Here is a 17,909-nt window from a genome sequence, read left to right on the forward strand (position 1 = left end):
AAGAATCATAGGTTAAGATCAGAATACCGAATTGTTTCTAATTTTTGTTAGGAGAAAACTACATTTAATTTTTAAGGTTTTTGCAATAAAACTATGAATTGACTCTTCCGAATTGAAGGATTTTAAATCATATCATGTAACGATTATAGTGAAGCTAATCTTAAATTCAAAGATTTTGATATTGCTGGCTTTTGGGTCTTGAGAGCAAGATTTTATATGAATCTAAACTCGATTATCCTCTACCCGATGAACCTATAGTATATAAGGACTTATACTAGTATATAAGTCCTATAGGCTACGAGTAAATTTCAATGTTATTTTATCTTGGTTACAATTCCGTTTAAAATCAAGGTTTTTGTTCAAAGAAAGAAAACAATGGCATGCATTCGATACATGTTTGGTTTTTTTTACAAACATAATCAAGACGACATGCTCACATTTCATGTTTTTATTCAATGAGATTTAGTCACTCTTGCAAGGATGGTGATATGTTTCTTATTTTTTAGGAAAAGAGCAACAACAACAAAAATATGTTGAAATTAAAAAAGAAACAAAATGTGAGTACTTTTTAATCAGTTTCTATCAGGACATAGTTATGACAGCATAATTTATTCTGTAGGAAAGGGAGCTCCACAAAGACTGTACTTGTTGGTCGCAATTAATGTAGAGAACCCCTGTCCGGTGCTGATACATCCACAGCTGTTCACCCGGTCATAACAGGGAACCGTCTCTCCCACGGAGTAAATCTTACCTCCGGTCGTACATGTACCTGAAACAAAAGATGACACAAACATACAAAACAAATAGACTTTATTTCTTAAATTCTTAAAATAGACCCTACATAAAAGCCAAGTGAAGAGAGAATGGAAGATGACTTTTAAATATTTGTAAAGAGATGTTCTGCAATATGTACCTGGACATAAGGGGCAGGGTTCGCCCTCCTGATCGACCTGTTCCTCTCGGGGACAGCTCGCGACCTCACACTCCCAGGTCTTGCAGTAATACAGCCCGTCTTGGTAATCGTGTACACACTCTGTCTTCTCTGTGGGTCTGTCCTCTTCTTTGGAGTAGACCTTGCAGTCATAGAACGATTTGTCATTTTCAGAACCTTGCACTGCCATTGCGTGAAAAACAGAAGTAAAAATTCGTTCTCTATATGTTTTTTATGGCTGTCTGCTAATTCTATACAGTTACTACGACCAATGGTGTAGACTTCATGTAGACATCATGTACATTTTCAAAGCAACTTCATGGCATCCAATTCGCACTAAAATTTGACAGATTTAAGTGATATAAACTATTTCAGATTAATGTTCTGAAATTATCCAGAAGAATTTTAAAACTCTTAATGCATAACTGTTTGCGCTCTCTCTCTCTCTCTCTCTCTCTCTCTCTCTCTCTCTCTCTCTCTCTCTCTCTCTCTCTTGAATATAGGATTAGATAAAAATTAAAATATATCGCAAATACTGCCTCAGTAAATGATTTTTCAGTATGGTACATACCGGTTACTGGTATACTAGTAAACGCCACTAAGCACATCACTAAACCGTAGGCCAGGAAGGCAGTCATGTTCTGCAATAAAAAGTGTGAAAAAAACAAGAATGATTCGAAGGACAAATGAGTATACAAATGAAATTTATGATAAAATGAAGTTCACAAGTATTATACATACTGAACCTGTCAATATCGGTAACCCAGTTCAATGAAATGGACGGTTTTCAAGCTGGTTGGACCTTATAAAAGAAGCAGATGTTACGTGTTTGTCATCACTGAATTTTGCCATCATCCGACATATTGTAATGGTCAACCGGTGGTTTGTTGGATAGTTTAATTACAATGGTAACAGTTTATTTTGACATTACACTGACGACTAATAAATGACCATTATTCATTAAGTATCAGCTGATGTGTGTCACCTCATAATTAGGAAAATATAAAGAAGATCATGACATTTAAGGTTGTATGAAATACCTCCATTATGTGACGTGCATCCTATTGAAACAATAAAATCAGAAGAATAATTTTATTGTTCTCTCCTGGAAATGTAACTCAACAACCAAGTACAATGGGGTAGAGCGTTAACTATGAATCTTTTAGTCATGATTTCGGATCCTGCTGGGGTTTTTATACCTTTTCAAAGGTTTTTACCATGCCAAAACTGTATTAAGTACATTTATTTGGTCAAATTTTGTAAAAATTTAAAAATTCAAAACGGTGAAAGTATTTTAAATGTAATGTACTACATTCTCATTAAGGTTCAGATTTCGATACCACCAAAACGTTAGGCAATAAATTTTTTTCTTTGTGTTTATTAATATATTCTAACCTCCTATACTAATAGTAAAAAAATTGTTCTTTTGCAAAATTGTATCATATTGTTAAAAAGGATATTTAAAAGAAAAAATAAAAAAAATTGAAAATTGTATTTTACATGTACAATTAAACGAAACCAACGGGTTTGATATTCTTCTTTAATACACAAATATTCCATAGCTAATGTTGGCTATATTGGCTAAGTGATTAGACACCAGTTTCGGTTTGAGTGATATAAAAAGCGGATATCATTTACCTTTTCTGTCAGAGGTTTCATAGAATATTCCTCCTGTCTGACGTTTGACTAAAAGTTAACAGGTCGTGGGTTCTATCCCCAGTCCAACTATTAATTTTCGTTTAATTATAATTACTAATTCCAACCTTCATACTACGACAGAACTGACAGTTAATGAGCGTCCAAGAAACATTAATGGCATACTAATATAATATGCTAATATGTTAGTATAGGCGTCTTATTTTACGTGTGAGCACGTTTGTCACGAATGTACAAAGCCTAGATCGACCTTGCAGTACCATTGTACCCAGTTTGTTGACCTATGTCCGCTGTACAAAAAAATGGGAGAAAACATGCAACTGTGAACAGATATTAACTGTTTAGTCTATAATTTATCCATACTGAGAACTGTCCTTTGCAAAACAATATAGAACTGGATTTTGTCTGAGTTTCTGGAGATCGTTTAAAATTGTATGAAATACATGTACATGTATATATTACCATAAGCCGGACGGTAATATTCAACCGTTTCATCACACAATGCTTTTATATGGTGTCAAGTGCCACGATGTTTCTTTTAAAAAATCATAAGATTAATCTCTTTCTAGTTGTTGGGTGTAAAGTTAGATAATTAAGTTTGAAATCTCTTTTAATAGTACTGAGTGGTAAATCTCTTTATGGGTAAATCTAGGATGATGGCGATGTCCCCAAAACCTTATTGCACGTGGCAATGTAAATGTACTAATACTTGTATTCTGCTTTGCATTTTTGCTGAACCAAGCTACTTCTAAATCGAGTACATTACCATTTACCCTACATGATCTCAAAAAGAATTTCTCACTCTCCCAAAACTAAGCGAGCGTGATTTCAGATTGATGAAAACGCTTTTACCAATTACTAACAATGAACATACACTAAATATACACGTCTTTTTCTGCAATTAAAAACAAAGTATTTATAAAATAAGAAACAAATTCATCCAATTTTAAATTTATTAGTTATTTCTTCGTCACATTGATTAAAAATTTCATGACGACAAAGAAAGTGTAAATTTAACGGTCTTCGATAAACGTTTTATGTCCCACGCACGTAAAGTTCAATCATTATCCTTAAACTCCACAGCTTTGGACAATTTCAGACAGTGTTAGAGTGGCATCTAATCAGCACCAAGGTTGACGTATTTTTCGAGCCTTTCCATTTCTTTGTGGGCTTTTTCAATCTGTTTCTGAATGCGGGCCTCGTCTCTCTTTTGTTGTGCCAGCATCTGTTTCCTTGCCAAAGTCTTTCCTTGATTTTCTGTGGAAAAAATACCAGTTTATCAACAATCACGTTTTGATTAAATGTTATCAAAAATTTGGTTACGATAATAGTTGTCTGCTCCAGCTTACCTCTCCATTTCTCAGGATCCTCTTTTTTGAGTTCCATCAGTCTGCGAGGCGGCATCTTTGGGGCTTCCTCCGACACAAAGGTCAGACCGAATGCTACCCCTCCTTTCTTTTCAGTGACCCCCTCTGTTACCATTGTACGACATACCTTATCGTATACTTCTCTCTCTTCCTTCATGACACCGACTTTGTTATTTCTAGCCAGACAACTCTGAAACAATCCCATGTTGATCAATAACCTGTTTCTAAGAACGAATGGCATTGTGACGTCACAATCTAATTGACGAAACATTCCTTCTACATCAAGACGACGTCATAACGTAATCAAAATCAAGTAGAAACTTCAACATCGACGTAAACACAAAATTACACAGGTACCTTTCACAAACTTACTCATAGTAAGAACAATTTTAGATAATATGTTTTACGGTGTGACCGTTAGGGCGAGCGCAGAAGGAACCACACATCTGTCATCATTGTTAAATGCAACCCGTTGACTTGCCCTAACAAAAAAACTTGGGCTTTGCATAATGTTTGAAAACTTTACCGCCGCAAGGAACCCAAAGTTTTTAAACTTTTATTCCAATGGTCCCTTCCTTAAGGCTTATACACTTAAACAAACTACCATGCACTGAGCATTAATAAAATGTTAAACAGACTTATTAAAATATTTAGATAAACACAAAGCCGTTTGGTTTTTTTATGTAAATACAATTAAGTTTTTACCATTCCTTTACCTTTTTAATAATGATCATTAAAATCAGTAAACATTAAAGTGTGTGTCTGTGTTATTTCTCATTTTGTACCTTTTTGAAATCTGTGTTTTTGTTTTTAATCTTTTTAATTTTTGTACGCTATATAAGCGTTGTAGACATGTGCCCTCACCCTTTTTTAGTGTGTGTTATCCAATTTTATTTAAAGGTTTGACCACATATGCAACTATAACGAATACATGTAGATATTTTAACAGTTTAATTTTTTTCTTTTATTTATTCATTACAAAATGACATGGCTGCACGTAGATCTAATAATGATTGGACTTTTCTTTTTTTTTTCTTTTTTAATAATATTTTTTTCACCTACCTAACGTATGCATATATGTTTGGATCAATATGACAGTAAATTTAGCATGGAACTTGCATGTGTATTTACTGACCAAAAAAAATCATCAAAACTAATCAGCCAAAGAGTCACCGTTAACACTGATATTGAGTACTTTCTATACGTTACATCCAGTACAGATGCTTGATTTACCTCTAAATTTATTGCTGGAAATTATATAGCCCGAGATCATTGTTATGTCATACTTAACTTTTGCGCTCGACAGTTTTCGTAAATTGTCGGGCAAATTCGGGGAAGGAAATGACGTCATATGTCAGCAAAAGTTCAGATAGGTACAGTTTTTTTACGTAAGCATATGTGTTTTTAAAAGGATTTTTTAATTGTTAAATGAAAATGATGTATGCGATTTACAGGTAAGAATTTTCCGTAGAAACGCTTCCTGTTCCACCATGTTGCTATGCACCGCAAAGGATTATTGGGATATGTAGAACTTTTTCACGTGGCCTCATAAAAATTTCTTTGAACAATGTGCAGATTTCAACTCGAATTTTCTCCGTTCGTACACGTTGTCTATGGAGCTCGCTTCGCGAGCGCTGCGCTCGCTATAAAATAGTAAAACATGTATTGCTATGCAAACAATATTAATACCGATGTATGATATCTTTAATTTCAAATTATGAGAAAAAAATCGCCTTGTAAAACTGCCGTGTAAATTACCGTGGGTTTCAGGATAGTAGTGGGCAGTGTTTTCTAATTATATCCACTGCAGTCCAATATGACGTTTTCATTAAAAAAAAGTATAAATTACGTGTGCATGTTGTGGTTTTTTTTTTATGTTTTAAACTGTTGATATGGTTTATAAAATTCACTGCTTTTGCTTACTGGCCGTGGACCAACTTGCTGATATTTCCGTTCTTGTTAATAATTTATTTCATGTCCAACTTTTTTCCTTCGCACTTTTGTGAGTGAATTATCTCCGATCGCGTTTTTTAAAATGCTTAAGCATACATCCATAAACATATCGATGCATTGTTTTAACGCCAGAATAAAGTCGTAATTTTTTTTCAATATTACAAATATCAATGATAAGAACGCTTCAGTTAGTTGCCAGTAAGCTTATATTTGCGAGACCTCGCACCAGGATTCGATATAATTTCAAAAGATGTAAAATGAATTAATGCAATTTTGATGTCTCTGTTAATACTTAGTGTCATCAGAGATGGTTTCTTTGTACACACATATATCTTCATATAATAAAGCACCATCTTCACATGAAATAACCACAGCATAATATAATAAAGCACCATCTACATATAAAATAGCCACATAAGGCAGCTATGGCGTTCCATACACATAACTTTAAAAAAAACATGTGGTACATGTTTCGGATTTTTTGTTCGTTTTTTTAAAATGTAAGATGTAAGAAAAAAAGTTTTGTTTTTGTTTTTTGTTTTTTGACCTTTTTATTGGTGTACATGCATTAATATTTTAGAAACAAAAACAAAACAAAAACTTGTTGTTCAAGATAAAATCTTTATTTTAATTTTTTGACATTCAGTTGCCATTGATTGATCTTTACGACAAAAAGTAGGCTTAAACAAAATAAAAATACACACTGCTGATTCAAGATTAACAGAACAAAATTCGTTGTTTTTTAATGTCTTTTATATTTATCAATTCGTTGACTTTAACAATAACTTCATTAAATCGTTGAATCTGTTTTTATGAGACACTAAATATAATTATGAAATTATCAAATAGATTCCAAATGCGTAACTTTCAATATAAGGTACAAATAGTAGAGGAGAATGTTTCAAAATATATTCTGTAAACAAATTTTTATTCGCGACGACTTTATTTCGCGAGACACCCTAGAAAATTTAGTTCGCGACGACTTATTTTGACAATCAAGCATATTATCCAATTGTGCGATATTAAAGCAATGCGGCAAGGACAAGCTGGCGACGAGAAATATTCGCGATGGTGAAGCTCTCACCGCAAAAATTGTTTACACGTGAATAAATATTTTATTCATACATAGTTTCGATGAATTATAAACCATATATTCTGCTTTTATTATTCCGAGTTATGTGGTGCTCCACAAAGCATGTACTTGTTGGTCCCTGCATATGTTGAAAAAGCCTTTCCGGTGCCGACACACCCACAGATATTGGACCCATCCACACACGTGACTGTCTCCCCCACATTGTAGATCTTACCCCCGGTGGTACAGGTATCTGCAGGACCAAATAAAAGACTGTAACTATAGGCTAAACAAATTCAAGCAAATTGTTTTCAAAATTTTCTTCGAGGGGTAACACAGGGCAGGTGTTCATTGGCGGATCCAGAGGGGGGGTTCCGGGGGTCGGAACCCCCCCACCCCTTTCTCTGGGACATATAAATTTTTTTGAAAACTTGTAATGCCTATTTAAAGGCAATTGTCCCCATTTATAATATAAATACTGTAATTATTTCAAGTAAATGCTTTTAAAATTGCTAATTTAAAGAATTTTTTACAACGCACCGTAATTTACATGTACATGTATTTCTTATATGAAAAAACCCTAACGATTTTTTTTTATCGAAAAAGGTACTCCCCATCAGCATCCAGTGCTCACATCTTTGAGTAAACATGTGGAAAATTTTAAAAAAATTAACTAAGCAGTGGTGCTAAAAACACAGATTTATAATAACATCTCTAACATCTACAATGTATTGTCTACTCTATTTCTTTAAAAAATGGATTATAGTTAATTTTATGCAAGTTATGCTATTTTTCTGGAATGCTAGCTATACCGTACCTTCATACCCACATGAAACACAAAAGAAAGCCCTTTTTTGGTTTTTTTTCCAAGAATCGGAAATTATGTTACAAAATACCGTGTAAGGGGTTTATATATAAACCATTATGAAAATGCACAACTTTTCAAAACTTTCCTGAATAAGATCGCATCTGTACAAGTGCCGGGTGATGTGGCGCACCCATTATACAGAGGTCACATCAAGTTCCCTGGGACGACTATTGCTTGTACAATTGTATTTCACATGTTCCATCTATTCAGCAGATAAACTATCCCCATTTTTGTCATATCCAATCATTTAGACCTTTATTTAAGAAGGCAACCGATAGAAATCAAAGTCAATAAATAGTTCAGAATTTAACCATCAAAGACATAATTTTTTTTTACCAAAAATTCATTTTTACAATAGCTTGTCGTAATAAGTCTGAATTATTTTTGGTTTCTTACTGTTTCTTTCTATTAAGCATAGCATAGACGCACGTTCTCATTGCTGGAAACTTCCTTACCTAAACCAAAACGCTCAATAATGCAGTGCACTCTGATATTAAAATACATGTAGATGTGAAATAAATATTGATGAGATAAATGTTCATTAAATTTACGCACGGAAAACGTTCAAAAGGCCTTGTTTATTGACAAATAATGTATTTTGCATGTATTGATTTTCATCAATTGGAACCCCCCCTTTTCAAAATTGCTGGATCCGCCTCTGGTGTTAATAATTTGAATACTGTCCATTACGTCCGATATTGAGCGACCCGAGGTGCGTTATATGGTTGTATTATCTCTGAAATAACTGACAATTCAAGGTCTATAACTTTAAAAAAAACCAAAAAAAAAACAAAAACAAAAACAAAAAAACAAAAAAACGCCACCAACTTCTCTACCGAAAATGGGAAATTCTTTAATATTCTTGCTTGCATTAGTTGACAAATATTGAATGTATTGTCCAGGGGAAGACATTTTTAAATATTACAACTTAGCTGCAACTACTCTATAAATAGTGCCTGTTTGGGAGGGTAACAATATATAAATAGTGCCTGTTTGGGAGGGTAACAGTTGAAATTGACACCCCCGAGAAAACCATTGTCAACCGACGCGAATTTTGTCAACCGACGCGAAGCGGAGGTTGACAATGGTTTTCGAGGGGTGTCAATTTCAACTGTTATCCTCCCAAACAGGCACTATTTATTTTGTTATACTGAATGTCTTAATTTTTAAGAAAATTTTACTGCTTTTATATAGGAATTATACAGCGAACCGTACGCGCATAATTTTCGCGCATGTAACATTTTTTAATGTTACCCGTTGCTAAGTGCGTTACTAACGCTGAGGGTAAAAGAAAATATTATTAACTGCGTCTTAACCAATCAGATTTCAGTAATTAACATGAAAGTATAGCAATTGAAATTGACACCCGAGAAAATCATTGTCAACCGATGCGAAAGGTGGACATGCAGTTTACCATGAGTAGATCCCGAGTTTGACAAGTGCAACCCAAAGTACTAGTCCAAGCTCTTGTCAATACGGCTCTAGTTGGAACAATATATGCTGATATTATTTATTTTCATGAAAGAAATTAGAATTTTTGTCAATTGTTAGGTTCTGTAATTGTACCTGGACACAAGGGGCAGGGTTCGCCCTCCTGATCGACCTGTTCCTCCCTGGGACAGCTCGGGACCTCACACTCCCAGGTCTTGCAGTAATGCAGCTTCTCTTGATAGTCATACACACAGTTCGCCTTTTCTGTGGGTCTCTCCTCCTCGTCGAAATAGACCTTGCAGTCGAAGTACGATTTCTCATTTCGAGAACCTTGCACTGCCATTGCATAAAAGATAGTGCAAACTTAATAGTACAACTGCCTTTTCATGGAGAAAACAATATTAATTTTTTTTTAATTTCATCAATTTATTTTAAATCTTTATGTCTTTGAAAAAATAGACCAATAGTATTTGTATAAAGTGCATATGATGTAAGAACTAACCTGCAAAAACAGCCATGGAACAAACACATGCGGCAAACGTCAGAGAGAGGTTCATTTTCATTTTTCTCCGTAAGTTGACTCCGTGAGACTTGGATTCTGATTTGAAGTAGAGTAAGGACCTGCTGAGGGGTTTTATATCGCCAGTCGAAAAAGCAGGTGCGCGCCGAAAATGAATTTAGCCGCACCGTGCAGCATATGTGTGGTCAATATAAATTGTATGTGCAACTGAAATGACAGTTATAATTATAATACCGTCATTTAATATCAAATTTACTTGATCGACGGTTAAGTAATTTGAACAAATGAAACAGATGTGTCAAATTGGCCTTACTTCTGTAATGACTTGCCCGAGGGCTCTGTTTGGGGTCAATTTTACTTGATGTGACGTCATTGTATACGAACGAAAAAAAATATCACCCACTTTCATAACGGCTCTTTTTTATCAATTACTTACTGATGCTCAGTCCTCCAAATGTTCTTATTATTTCCAAATCTTGATAGAATCTTTTTTCTCAGGTTCAGATTTTCAAAAACCACACAAGTATAGAATTACATTTAAAAAGAAGATGGAGAAATAAGATGGTACAAATGCCCATTGGTTCAATTGTAAAATATAATTTCAATTTTGTTATTTTTCAATCAAAATCTATATGATAATAATTTGATACTATTTTGCATTAGAAGAATTTCTAACTATAGACAGATTGAATATTCTAACGAACATGAATAAAACAAGATATCTTGATAAGGTGCACTATAGTTAAAATGTTCTTCACCATTTGTTCTCATTTTACAATTTCATCAGACTATCACGGAGTAAAAAATTCAATGACCTATTATTGAAAACATTTTGTATGAATTTTTAAATTAACATTCCTTTATTTGTTATAATTTTTTCTCCATGCTTTATTTCTATTATTACAAATACAATAGTTATATTTTTAAAGACAAACCCACCAAAAAGACAGAACACAAACTGTCACTCTTTCACTCATTATCAAATTGTTATATCTATAACACATTCTATCTTTAATAACATAAATTCAAAAACATTTGTTTACGTAAGGCGTAATAGCCCTTATTTGTCCAGAAACCAATGGCAGTTAAACGCTTTATGTTTTTAAAAAAAATCATATTAGCCGACGATGAATAGGGTCATACTTTCATTAATTTATTGAAAATTATTATAATAACACCACAAATTTTGATATAACGTTATGACGTCGTCTTGATGTAGAAGGATTGTTTCGTCATTAGATTGTGACGTCATAGTGTATTGATACTAGTTCTACATAGAAACATTCGAAGAAATCAACATGGGGTTGTTTCAGAGTTGTTTGGCTAGAAATAACAAAGTCGGTGTCATGAAAGAGGAGAAAGAGGTGTACGATAAGGTACGTCGTACAATGGTAACAGAGGGGGTGACGGAAAAGAAAGGAGGGGTAGCATTCGGTCTGACCTTCGTGTCAGAGGAAGCCCCAAAGATGCCGCCTCGCAGACTGATGGAACTCAAAAAAGAGGATCCTGAGAAATGGAGAGGTGAGCTGGAGCAGACAACTATTATCGTAATCAAATGTTTGATAATATCGCAATTGAGCCGCGAATTGATATTCTAGTTTCTTTTTATATCTTTTTTTGGTACAGAAAATCAAGGAAAGACTTTGGCAAGGAAACAGATGCTGGCACAACAAAAGAGAGATGAGGCCCGCATTCAGAAACAGATTGAAAAAGCCCACAAAGAAATGGAGAGGCTCGAAAAATACGTCAACCTTGGTGCTGAATAAATGTCATAGAGTCGAACCAAATATCTTACAAAGATTTGACTAATAGAATGTCCAAGTAACGAAGAAACCCGTCAATCAAGAATCCTGTGATTGGGACATAAAGGTCTAGGACGATTTCTATTTGCTAAAAATGTGTGTGTATATTGATGTTTGGAACTTTCTAAATCCAATAATTTCCTTTATATATAGTTTCTTAATGAATGATTTGAAAAAAATTCATTTTGAAATAAATATTTTGAAAACGTGCGTTCTTGATTGTTTCTTTTTTCTAGTAAATATGTCGAAAACGTTGCTCTGGTGGCATCATATCTCTTTTCATAGAAAACATATTTTGATAAAAAGTATTAATAAAACTGTCTGAATTCCAAAACCACTTATTAGTAACTCGCTGTATCATGTTCCAGCCATTGTTAATTGATATATTTGTATTACTCTACATGGTGCTAAAACTGAACATGTATAAGTGAAAAGAACGTGAAGAAGCGCGAAGATGCGGCGACGAGAAAAAGAGATGTGTGGAAAAGATCTATCTCCTTAATAGGACCGTATAACAAAAACTTTAAGGTTGCTTAATATCAAAAACATAACTCTAAGCGTCAGCTCTTTGATATTGTTTTTATTGATATTTTTCCTTTTTGAAAAATAAAAGCTCTGGCCCCTTACACACCTTTTATACGTAAAATAAATGAAAAAGTGCACTGTCGTCCATCCGAATTTTTCAGACCGGGAGCTGCAGCTAGCGTGTCATATTGATATGAATATGATATTTACATAAAGAGAAAAGACAAGTACATTTGCACTGGCTTTAACCAATCATACAAAAAATAATTCTACTGTGCACAACGACTATCTAAGTCGAACCAAATTCAAATTATCAGTATTTTATTCCCCCTTCCTCTTTAAAAACAGTCTGCAGCTCCCGGTCTGTAAAAAAAACGGATGGACGACCTAGATCGTTAAAAAAAAAATCAAACCGGGAGCTACAGACCTGCAGCTAAGATTTAAAGCGCGTTATCAACACAAAATCTGTAAAAATAAAATTCGTACTTTGTCAAACACTAAAATATGAGTAACTTTTCCTCTTTAGTTCCCGACCAACACACAAAATAATGATACAAAAGATGTATTTCTAAAGAATATATCATTTAATGCAACAAAATGTGTAAAACAAACAAATAAAACAGGTGGGAAATGAGGTAAAGTGATGGAGTTGTTTAGTGGATCAGCATGAGGGCGATGACCGTGAGTTTGTCCACTGACTGGATGTTGTCCTTGCCCAGCAGAAGGCGGGTCCCGGCCCCCAGGGCGTCCTGTCGACTAAAGGCGCTGTGGAGGTCCGCCACGGGGGCTGCTCCAACCACCCTACAACCACAGGAAATAATTAATCCATGTAGATAAAAGGGAAAGAATACGTCAATATATTTTAAAATCTGAGAAACAGACACAATGGAAGAGTTGCAATCACTGACATCAATTTTTTTCAAGCAAATTGCATTGGATTTGTAACCCATTAACTAGTTAGAACTATGTACAGAGATATACCGTCGGATTAGTTCACATCCTGCAAATCCAGCCATTTCTGACAGCAGGTTGTCTTGATACTGTTGTAGTGTCCCTACACTGCTCGTCATTTCCTTCAGGTAACTACTCACTGTAACAGTGAAGATTGTAGTCATCAGACGGCAATGAGGATTAAAACGAAGATGAACACAAACCAACGGCCATTATTGCATACGCTTACTGACACTGCCGTGGGTTTCCGGAGATGACACAAAACTAATTGTGATGTGATATGATGTTTTGATTGTAATGTGATACAATGAAATGGTTGTGATGTGATAGGCTGTCAGGATTGTGATGTGATACATTGGTTTGCTTGTGATGTGATGCCATGATATGGTTGTGATGTAATACATCGATATCATTTTGATGTGGTACGATGTTATTATTGTGATTTGATAGGATAATTTTATTGTGATGTTATAACTTTGATTTGATACGATGACATGATTGTGATGTAATAAGATGTTATAATTTTGATGATATACGATGTAATAATTGTGATATGATACAATGATATGGTTGTGATTTTATATGATGAAATGGTTGTGATTTGATACGATTACATTATTGATACATGCTATGACGCACCTGTTAATTTACATGCTTCTATCATCTTCTGCGCAAACTTCCGGTGTCTGTCGTTGTCCTCTGGTATAGACATGTGTCCGTAGTAAGAGAAAATATAATTGGCCAGGAGAACCCCGATATCAAACGCTGGGGGTCCCATGTAGGCAAATTCCAAATCAATCATCTGGATGTATAACATAACAAATATCAAAACGACGGTGTTAAGCCGTTTTGTTTTTTCTTCATTAGGCGTCCTTTTCTTACATTGTTAATGATGTGGTAATAGTTGTCACAATTTACGTCCATAATTACTTTCCATACATTTTGTGCTACGTTTATAATGTTACTTATTTATTGTTAGAGTTGCTTTCCATAGTTTAAAGCTCACTCAGCCGGTTTTACTAGGCGGGTTCTAAGCCCGTGCATTTAAGAATTCACTCTGGGCGTAGCAATTGGAGAGAGCGGACGTTTTCTACCAGCTCCCTCATTTCATCCTACATGTAATGTATAAGTATTTCTGACCAGAGTCCAACTATTCTGGGTAAGTTTGTTTTTATTTTAATGAAACGGATTTAATGCCGTATTTATTCCTAAAATGGCCAGATAATCTTGTTTTATATTTTCCGTGAGTAATTTGGAAGTATTTCGAAGTAATGTGTGATAATGAGTATTTGCTCATACGGAAACTATTAAGTAAAAGTATGTGTATTGTTGTGATGTAAACATATGTTGTATGTATTTCAGAGTAAGGCGCGTAGTAGTTGCCGTAAAATAAATGTATTTATGTAGTACACAAGTATATGAAAGTGAAGTACGTGTACGAGTCTAGTGATTGAGTAAAGTAAAGTATATGTAGTGAAGTAGTAAAGTTATGTACAGCAAAATGTGCAAATGTAAGTGTAAATACAGGAAAATGTATTTAGTAGAGTAATGCGCAGTAAAATGCAACTATGAGTAAAATAATGTTATCTGTGTATTTATCATTTCATTTATATTTCAGATCCCTTTTTGTACCTTAATCTCAAGTCTGTTGAAGAATTGGAAATTTATCTGTAAATTATCACCTGAATAAAAGCTACGTAAACCTATTGAACGTTATTATTTTGGAGCCGCAACGCCACCCGGCGACAATAGTATACAATAAAAAAAAATGTCCACAGTTTTTTGGGGGTTATATCACTTACTTTTGAATTCCCGCCGTCAACCATCACAGAACCTGTATGTAGGTCGCCGTGCAGAAGACACTCTTTCTTTGTCAGGAAGATGTTCTTCATAACATCAGCTGCCTCCAAAACTCGGGGATTATCGTAGAGCTGAGGGAGACTAGAGCTGATGTCTTCCGAGAGTCTGTTGGTGCTGTCAGACTTGTCGAAAGGTTTCGTGAAAATATACTGCTCCGTTAAGGAAACCAGTTCAGTATCTCTGTCGTCATAATATAAAAAAGAGCATCGATCAATCAATTACAATTTTTACTAAATTCTTGAAAAAGGACTGGTGTCATCAGTGAATTTTCATAATAATCCAATTCAATTGTTTTATGAACACAAATAATGTACGAAAATTTAGTATAAATACATTATCAGATTATCAGCAGAGCAGGTGCCCACGAGCACTTGCAAATACGTACCGTATATCCAGTAATTTTACTCGATTATTTAATATTCGCTTGTTTCGCGATGACTTTTAAATCGCAAAATATTAAAACGCAAAAATTGTATCCTGCAAAATTTTCTATAAGAAACTTTACGGTAAATTACAGGAATAAGGAATTCTGTCAAACGCCAGCGAGCTCCAGCCCTCAAGCATAGATAATGACATACTCACGGGAATTTCTGTTTGAGTTGGGAAAAGCTTTGCTCGCCAACTTTGGCGAGATGTGATTGATTGTGAACTTTGCCTATCCCTCTGGCTAATTTCTTAACCGCCTCCAAACTACAAACGCCATCTATGAGCTGCTTACGGAAATCCGTATATGTGGTTAAGTCTTCCATACACACTGTAAGAAATTCAAAATTGATTTTAAACAATTAAATCAAAATTACACACTAGCATAATATACTGCATCATAATTTTACAGCAGGCTTAAAGGGGCATGGTCACGATTTTGGTCAATTTCTATTTTTCTGTTTTTTTTATTTACAATGCATTTCTAATAAACAAATGAAATTTGAGAGTCATTCGTAAAGTTATATGCAAGATACAGGGCTCACAATTCTTCCTCATGTAAACAAGGCTCGTGCCTTGTTTTTGTTTATATAGGTTCAATGTACCATTAAAAAATCTTTTGCAAGATAATTTGTCTATCTTTTTATTCATTTTAAGCATAAATAAACAGTTCCAAACCTTTAACACGTTCATTTTAGGTCCAAAACTTAAATTTTTTACTTTAACATTCAAAATATAAACAAACTTTGTGCACAGATCACACAATTTCAAGCTCTGTAACTCCCTTATAACTCAACGAATGAAACTCAAATTATGGTTGCCTATTAAAAATGCCTAACTAAAGCATTGTAAACATTAAAATCGAAAAAAATATTTTTTGACCAAAATCGTGACCATGTCGTAAAGAGTTAAGTGAATTTACATGAGCACTTGTGCGTTATTTTTCTCGTTTTTCTCAACACAATTACTTGTTTTACAAGTATCATAAAATATGTAAATACTGACGCTTATCTCAAGAGACAGGTTTGTTCCATTTTGTGAAAGAAATTCTTTTAAAATGAATGATTGGTGCATTAATTACTAGTTTTTGATTCTTTGTCATAGAAATAGGGCTGGGGTACACATCCAGGCGCCAAATCTGAGAAAATACGGAGAGCTTCATATTCAGTCTGACCTCGACATGGATCCAGGGGATACTCGGGACCCAGACACTACAATATAAAAGAGTTCATTACTGACATCAAAAGTTATTCGCTAATTCTTAGTTTGATCTAAATTCCATTCGGCACTTGTTTCAACGAATAAAGCGCTAGAGCTAGTACTTTGTGTGTAACAATGCAAATACATGTGTCTACCTTGATATATGGAGGTGCACTTTTAAGAATGACGCTTTTAGACGCGTTTTTAACCCTTATCACATCGTTCAAATTTCCATCTCCAACTGATGCCAATTCTATTTCCTCTGTACGAACAGTGAAATGCTGTAAAAGAAAAATATGGAACAATATCTCGATCTTCAGAACATCTCCTTTCAACGATAAATCAATAAACCAGTCCTTATGGCTGTGTGGAAAGCTTTCAGTGCAATGAGAAAAATTTCCGATAGGCCCAGCGATTCTAATTGCGGAGGGGGGGGGGTGCTTTTACAATTGTAATATATTTGACCAAAGGCTAACCGATTCGCCCCATATATATTATTAATTATTGATTAGGATACCCATTTTTCGGGTCTGTTCAAGAAGCAGTTTTAAATAAACAATAAAATTAACAAAGTACTTAGTAATTCATTAATTAAATAAACAAAGTACTTAGCAATATACTGTTACATACTAGTCCGCCGTACATACATTGTAGTACAACACTGACCTACCTTGATCTGGTCAAGCCGTGAGTATTTGTTTAGTAGGTCGATGAACGTCGTCCGATTGTTTATATCCTCACTTTCAGCGGTCATCGTAACCCAAGTGTTGTGATCAACAACTTTACAAAGATTTTACAAAAAGATCATACTCGGAGGAAGTTTTTGCGGATAAGGTGACTTGTCTTAATCTGTAAAATTGCGGTACCACATGATTGACCTATTTAGATCATAGGGGTCGAGCCTGATAAAGATCTGTGGAAGGACGAACATTCGAGTCAAAAGTAGATATTTTTTGTATAGAAAAATTCCATACTCTGGGATGATTGGTCAGTGGATGTATTAGCAAACAATTAGAGATACCATTTAGTTTGCTTTGAATTTATGGGGATAATTTTTGTCAATTTTGCTCAAACGTCTTCAAGGTGTTATGGGCGGTTAAACAAACAAGTCCTTATTATTTATAAGCAGTTTGACATACTTTCTTTAACCCCGTCGCCTACATTTTAACTGAATTTTTCCATTTTTCAACTTGTTCTCTACAAAGATCATAATCAAACATAAAGCGATTTCAACTTTATTCAAATGGTAAGTAATAGACTTCATTTCCAAAGGGAAGATAATAAAAAAAAAAAAAAAGGAATCATTATAGTGTTTTAAGGTGGTATATGGGACACCTCTATGTTGTGAGC

At 34.4% G+C, this 17,909-nt stretch overlaps 5 protein-coding genes and 1 long non-coding RNA gene across 7 annotated transcripts; 2 read left to right on the forward strand and 4 right to left on the reverse strand.

Moving 5' to 3' along the window:
• Window positions 1-553: 553 nt before the first annotated feature.
• LOC105347442 (uncharacterized) lies at window positions 554-1,761 on the reverse strand. Of its 2 annotated transcripts, none has more exons than XM_011456544.4 (4): window positions 1,673-1,761; window positions 1,503-1,572; window positions 914-1,114; window positions 554-769 (listed from the first exon to the last, which is right to left on the reverse strand). In XM_011456544.4, exons 2-4 carry the CDS (start codon window positions 1,567-1,569, stop codon window positions 609-611), a joined length of 429 nt encoding a protein of 142 aa, XP_011454846.3. In that variant the 5' UTR covers window positions 1,570-1,572; window positions 1,673-1,761; the 3' UTR covers window positions 554-608. The 2 variants fall into 2 exon arrangements, with proteins under 2 accessions (XP_011454846.3, XP_011454847.3); XM_011456545.4 differs by having other exon boundaries at window positions 1,678-1,713.
• Window positions 1,762-3,526: 1,765 nt separating this feature from the next.
• On the reverse strand, window positions 3,527-4,172 carry LOC105347444 (uncharacterized). Its single transcript, XM_011456546.4, has 2 exons — window positions 3,937-4,172; window positions 3,527-3,844 (listed from the first exon to the last, which is right to left on the reverse strand). The coding sequence occupies exons 1-2, from the start codon at window positions 4,157-4,159 to the stop codon at window positions 3,705-3,707; spliced, it is 363 nt and encodes a 120-aa protein (XP_011454848.3). The 5' UTR covers window positions 4,160-4,172; the 3' UTR covers window positions 3,527-3,704.
• A 2,363-nt stretch (window positions 4,173-6,535) lies between these two features.
• LOC105347441 (uncharacterized) lies at window positions 6,536-9,940 on the reverse strand. Its single transcript, XM_011456543.4, has 3 exons — window positions 9,781-9,940; window positions 9,414-9,614; window positions 6,536-7,232 (listed from the first exon to the last, which is right to left on the reverse strand). The coding sequence occupies exons 1-3, from the start codon at window positions 9,839-9,841 to the stop codon at window positions 7,072-7,074; spliced, it is 423 nt and encodes a 140-aa protein (XP_011454845.3). The 5' UTR covers window positions 9,842-9,940; the 3' UTR covers window positions 6,536-7,071.
• A 1,102-nt stretch (window positions 9,941-11,042) lies between these two features.
• LOC105347440 (uncharacterized) lies at window positions 11,043-11,666 on the forward strand. Its single transcript, XM_011456542.4, has 2 exons — window positions 11,043-11,319; window positions 11,425-11,666. Exons 1-2 carry the CDS (start codon window positions 11,097-11,099, stop codon window positions 11,562-11,564), a joined length of 363 nt encoding a protein of 120 aa, XP_011454844.3. The 5' UTR covers window positions 11,043-11,096; the 3' UTR covers window positions 11,565-11,666.
• A 997-nt stretch (window positions 11,667-12,663) lies between these two features.
• LOC105347439 (methylthioribose kinase) lies at window positions 12,664-17,729 on the reverse strand. The gene is made up of 8 exons (XM_011456541.4): window positions 17,230-17,729; window positions 16,715-16,840; window positions 16,441-16,570; window positions 15,519-15,690; window positions 14,879-15,116; window positions 13,716-13,878; window positions 13,107-13,215; window positions 12,664-12,926 (listed from the first exon to the last, which is right to left on the reverse strand). Exons 1-8 carry the CDS (start codon window positions 17,311-17,313, stop codon window positions 12,779-12,781), a joined length of 1,170 nt encoding a protein of 389 aa, XP_011454843.3. The 5' UTR covers window positions 17,314-17,729; the 3' UTR covers window positions 12,664-12,778.
• LOC109618932 (uncharacterized) lies at window positions 13,987-14,782 on the forward strand. The gene is made up of 2 exons (XR_004596956.2): window positions 13,987-14,235; window positions 14,695-14,782. It is a non-coding gene; the product is annotated as an uncharacterized lncRNA (long non-coding RNA).
• Window positions 17,730-17,909: the final 180 nt, after the last annotated feature.

The sequence above is a fragment of the Magallana gigas genome, chromosome 7 (assembly GCF_963853765.1).
Source record: "Magallana gigas chromosome 7, xbMagGiga1.1, whole genome shotgun sequence".
NCBI classification, from domain to species: domain Eukaryota; kingdom Metazoa; phylum Mollusca; class Bivalvia; order Ostreida; family Ostreidae; genus Magallana; species Magallana gigas.

Excerpts from the sequence above, each read along its gene's own strand:
- LOC105347442 (XM_011456544.4), bottom strand. The coding sequence starts at position 1,569 with ATGACTGCCTTCCTGGCCTACGGTTTAGTGATGTGCTTAGTGGCGTTT. Across the intron at positions 1,115-1,502 it reads TACTAGTATACCAGTAACCG|TGCAAGGTTCTGAAAATGAC; the intron begins GTATGTACCATA and ends ACGCAATGGCAG. Across the intron at positions 770-913 it reads ACCCTGCCCCTTATGTCCAG|GTACATGTACGACCGGAGGT; the intron begins GTACATATTGCA and ends CTTTTGTTTCAG.
- LOC105347444 (XM_011456546.4), bottom strand. The coding sequence starts at position 4,159 with ATGGGATTGTTTCAGAGTTGTCTGGCTAGAAATAACAAAGTCGGTGTC. Across the intron at positions 3,845-3,936 it reads GGATCCTGAGAAATGGAGAG|AAAATCAAGGAAAGACTTTG; the intron begins GTAAGCTGGAGC and ends TTTTTTCCACAG.
- LOC105347441 (XM_011456543.4), bottom strand. The coding sequence starts at position 9,841 with ATGAAAATGAACCTCTCTCTGACGTTTGCCGCATGTGTTTGTTCCATG. Across the intron at positions 9,615-9,780 it reads TTCCATGGCTGTTTTTGCAG|TGCAAGGTTCTCGAAATGAG; the intron begins GTTAGTTCTTAC and ends ATGCAATGGCAG. Across the intron at positions 7,233-9,413 it reads ACCCTGCCCCTTGTGTCCAG|ATACCTGTACCACCGGGGGT; the intron begins GTACAATTACAG and ends TTGGTCCTGCAG.
- LOC105347440 (XM_011456542.4), top strand. The coding sequence starts at position 11,097 with ATGGGGTTGTTTCAGAGTTGTTTGGCTAGAAATAACAAAGTCGGTGTC. Across the intron at positions 11,320-11,424 it reads GGATCCTGAGAAATGGAGAG|AAAATCAAGGAAAGACTTTG; the intron begins GTGAGCTGGAGC and ends TTTTTGGTACAG.
- LOC105347439 (XM_011456541.4), bottom strand. The coding sequence starts at position 17,313 with ATGACCGCTGAAAGTGAGGATATAAACAATCGGACGACGTTCATCGAC. Across the intron at positions 15,691-16,440 it reads TGACAAAGAATCAAAAACTA|TGTGTATGGAAGACTTAACC; the intron begins GTAATTAATGCA and ends AATTTCTTACAG. Across the intron at positions 13,879-14,878 it reads TTGACGGCGGGAATTCAAAA|ATGATTGATTTGGAATTTGC; the intron begins GTAAGTGATATA and ends TTATACATCCAG.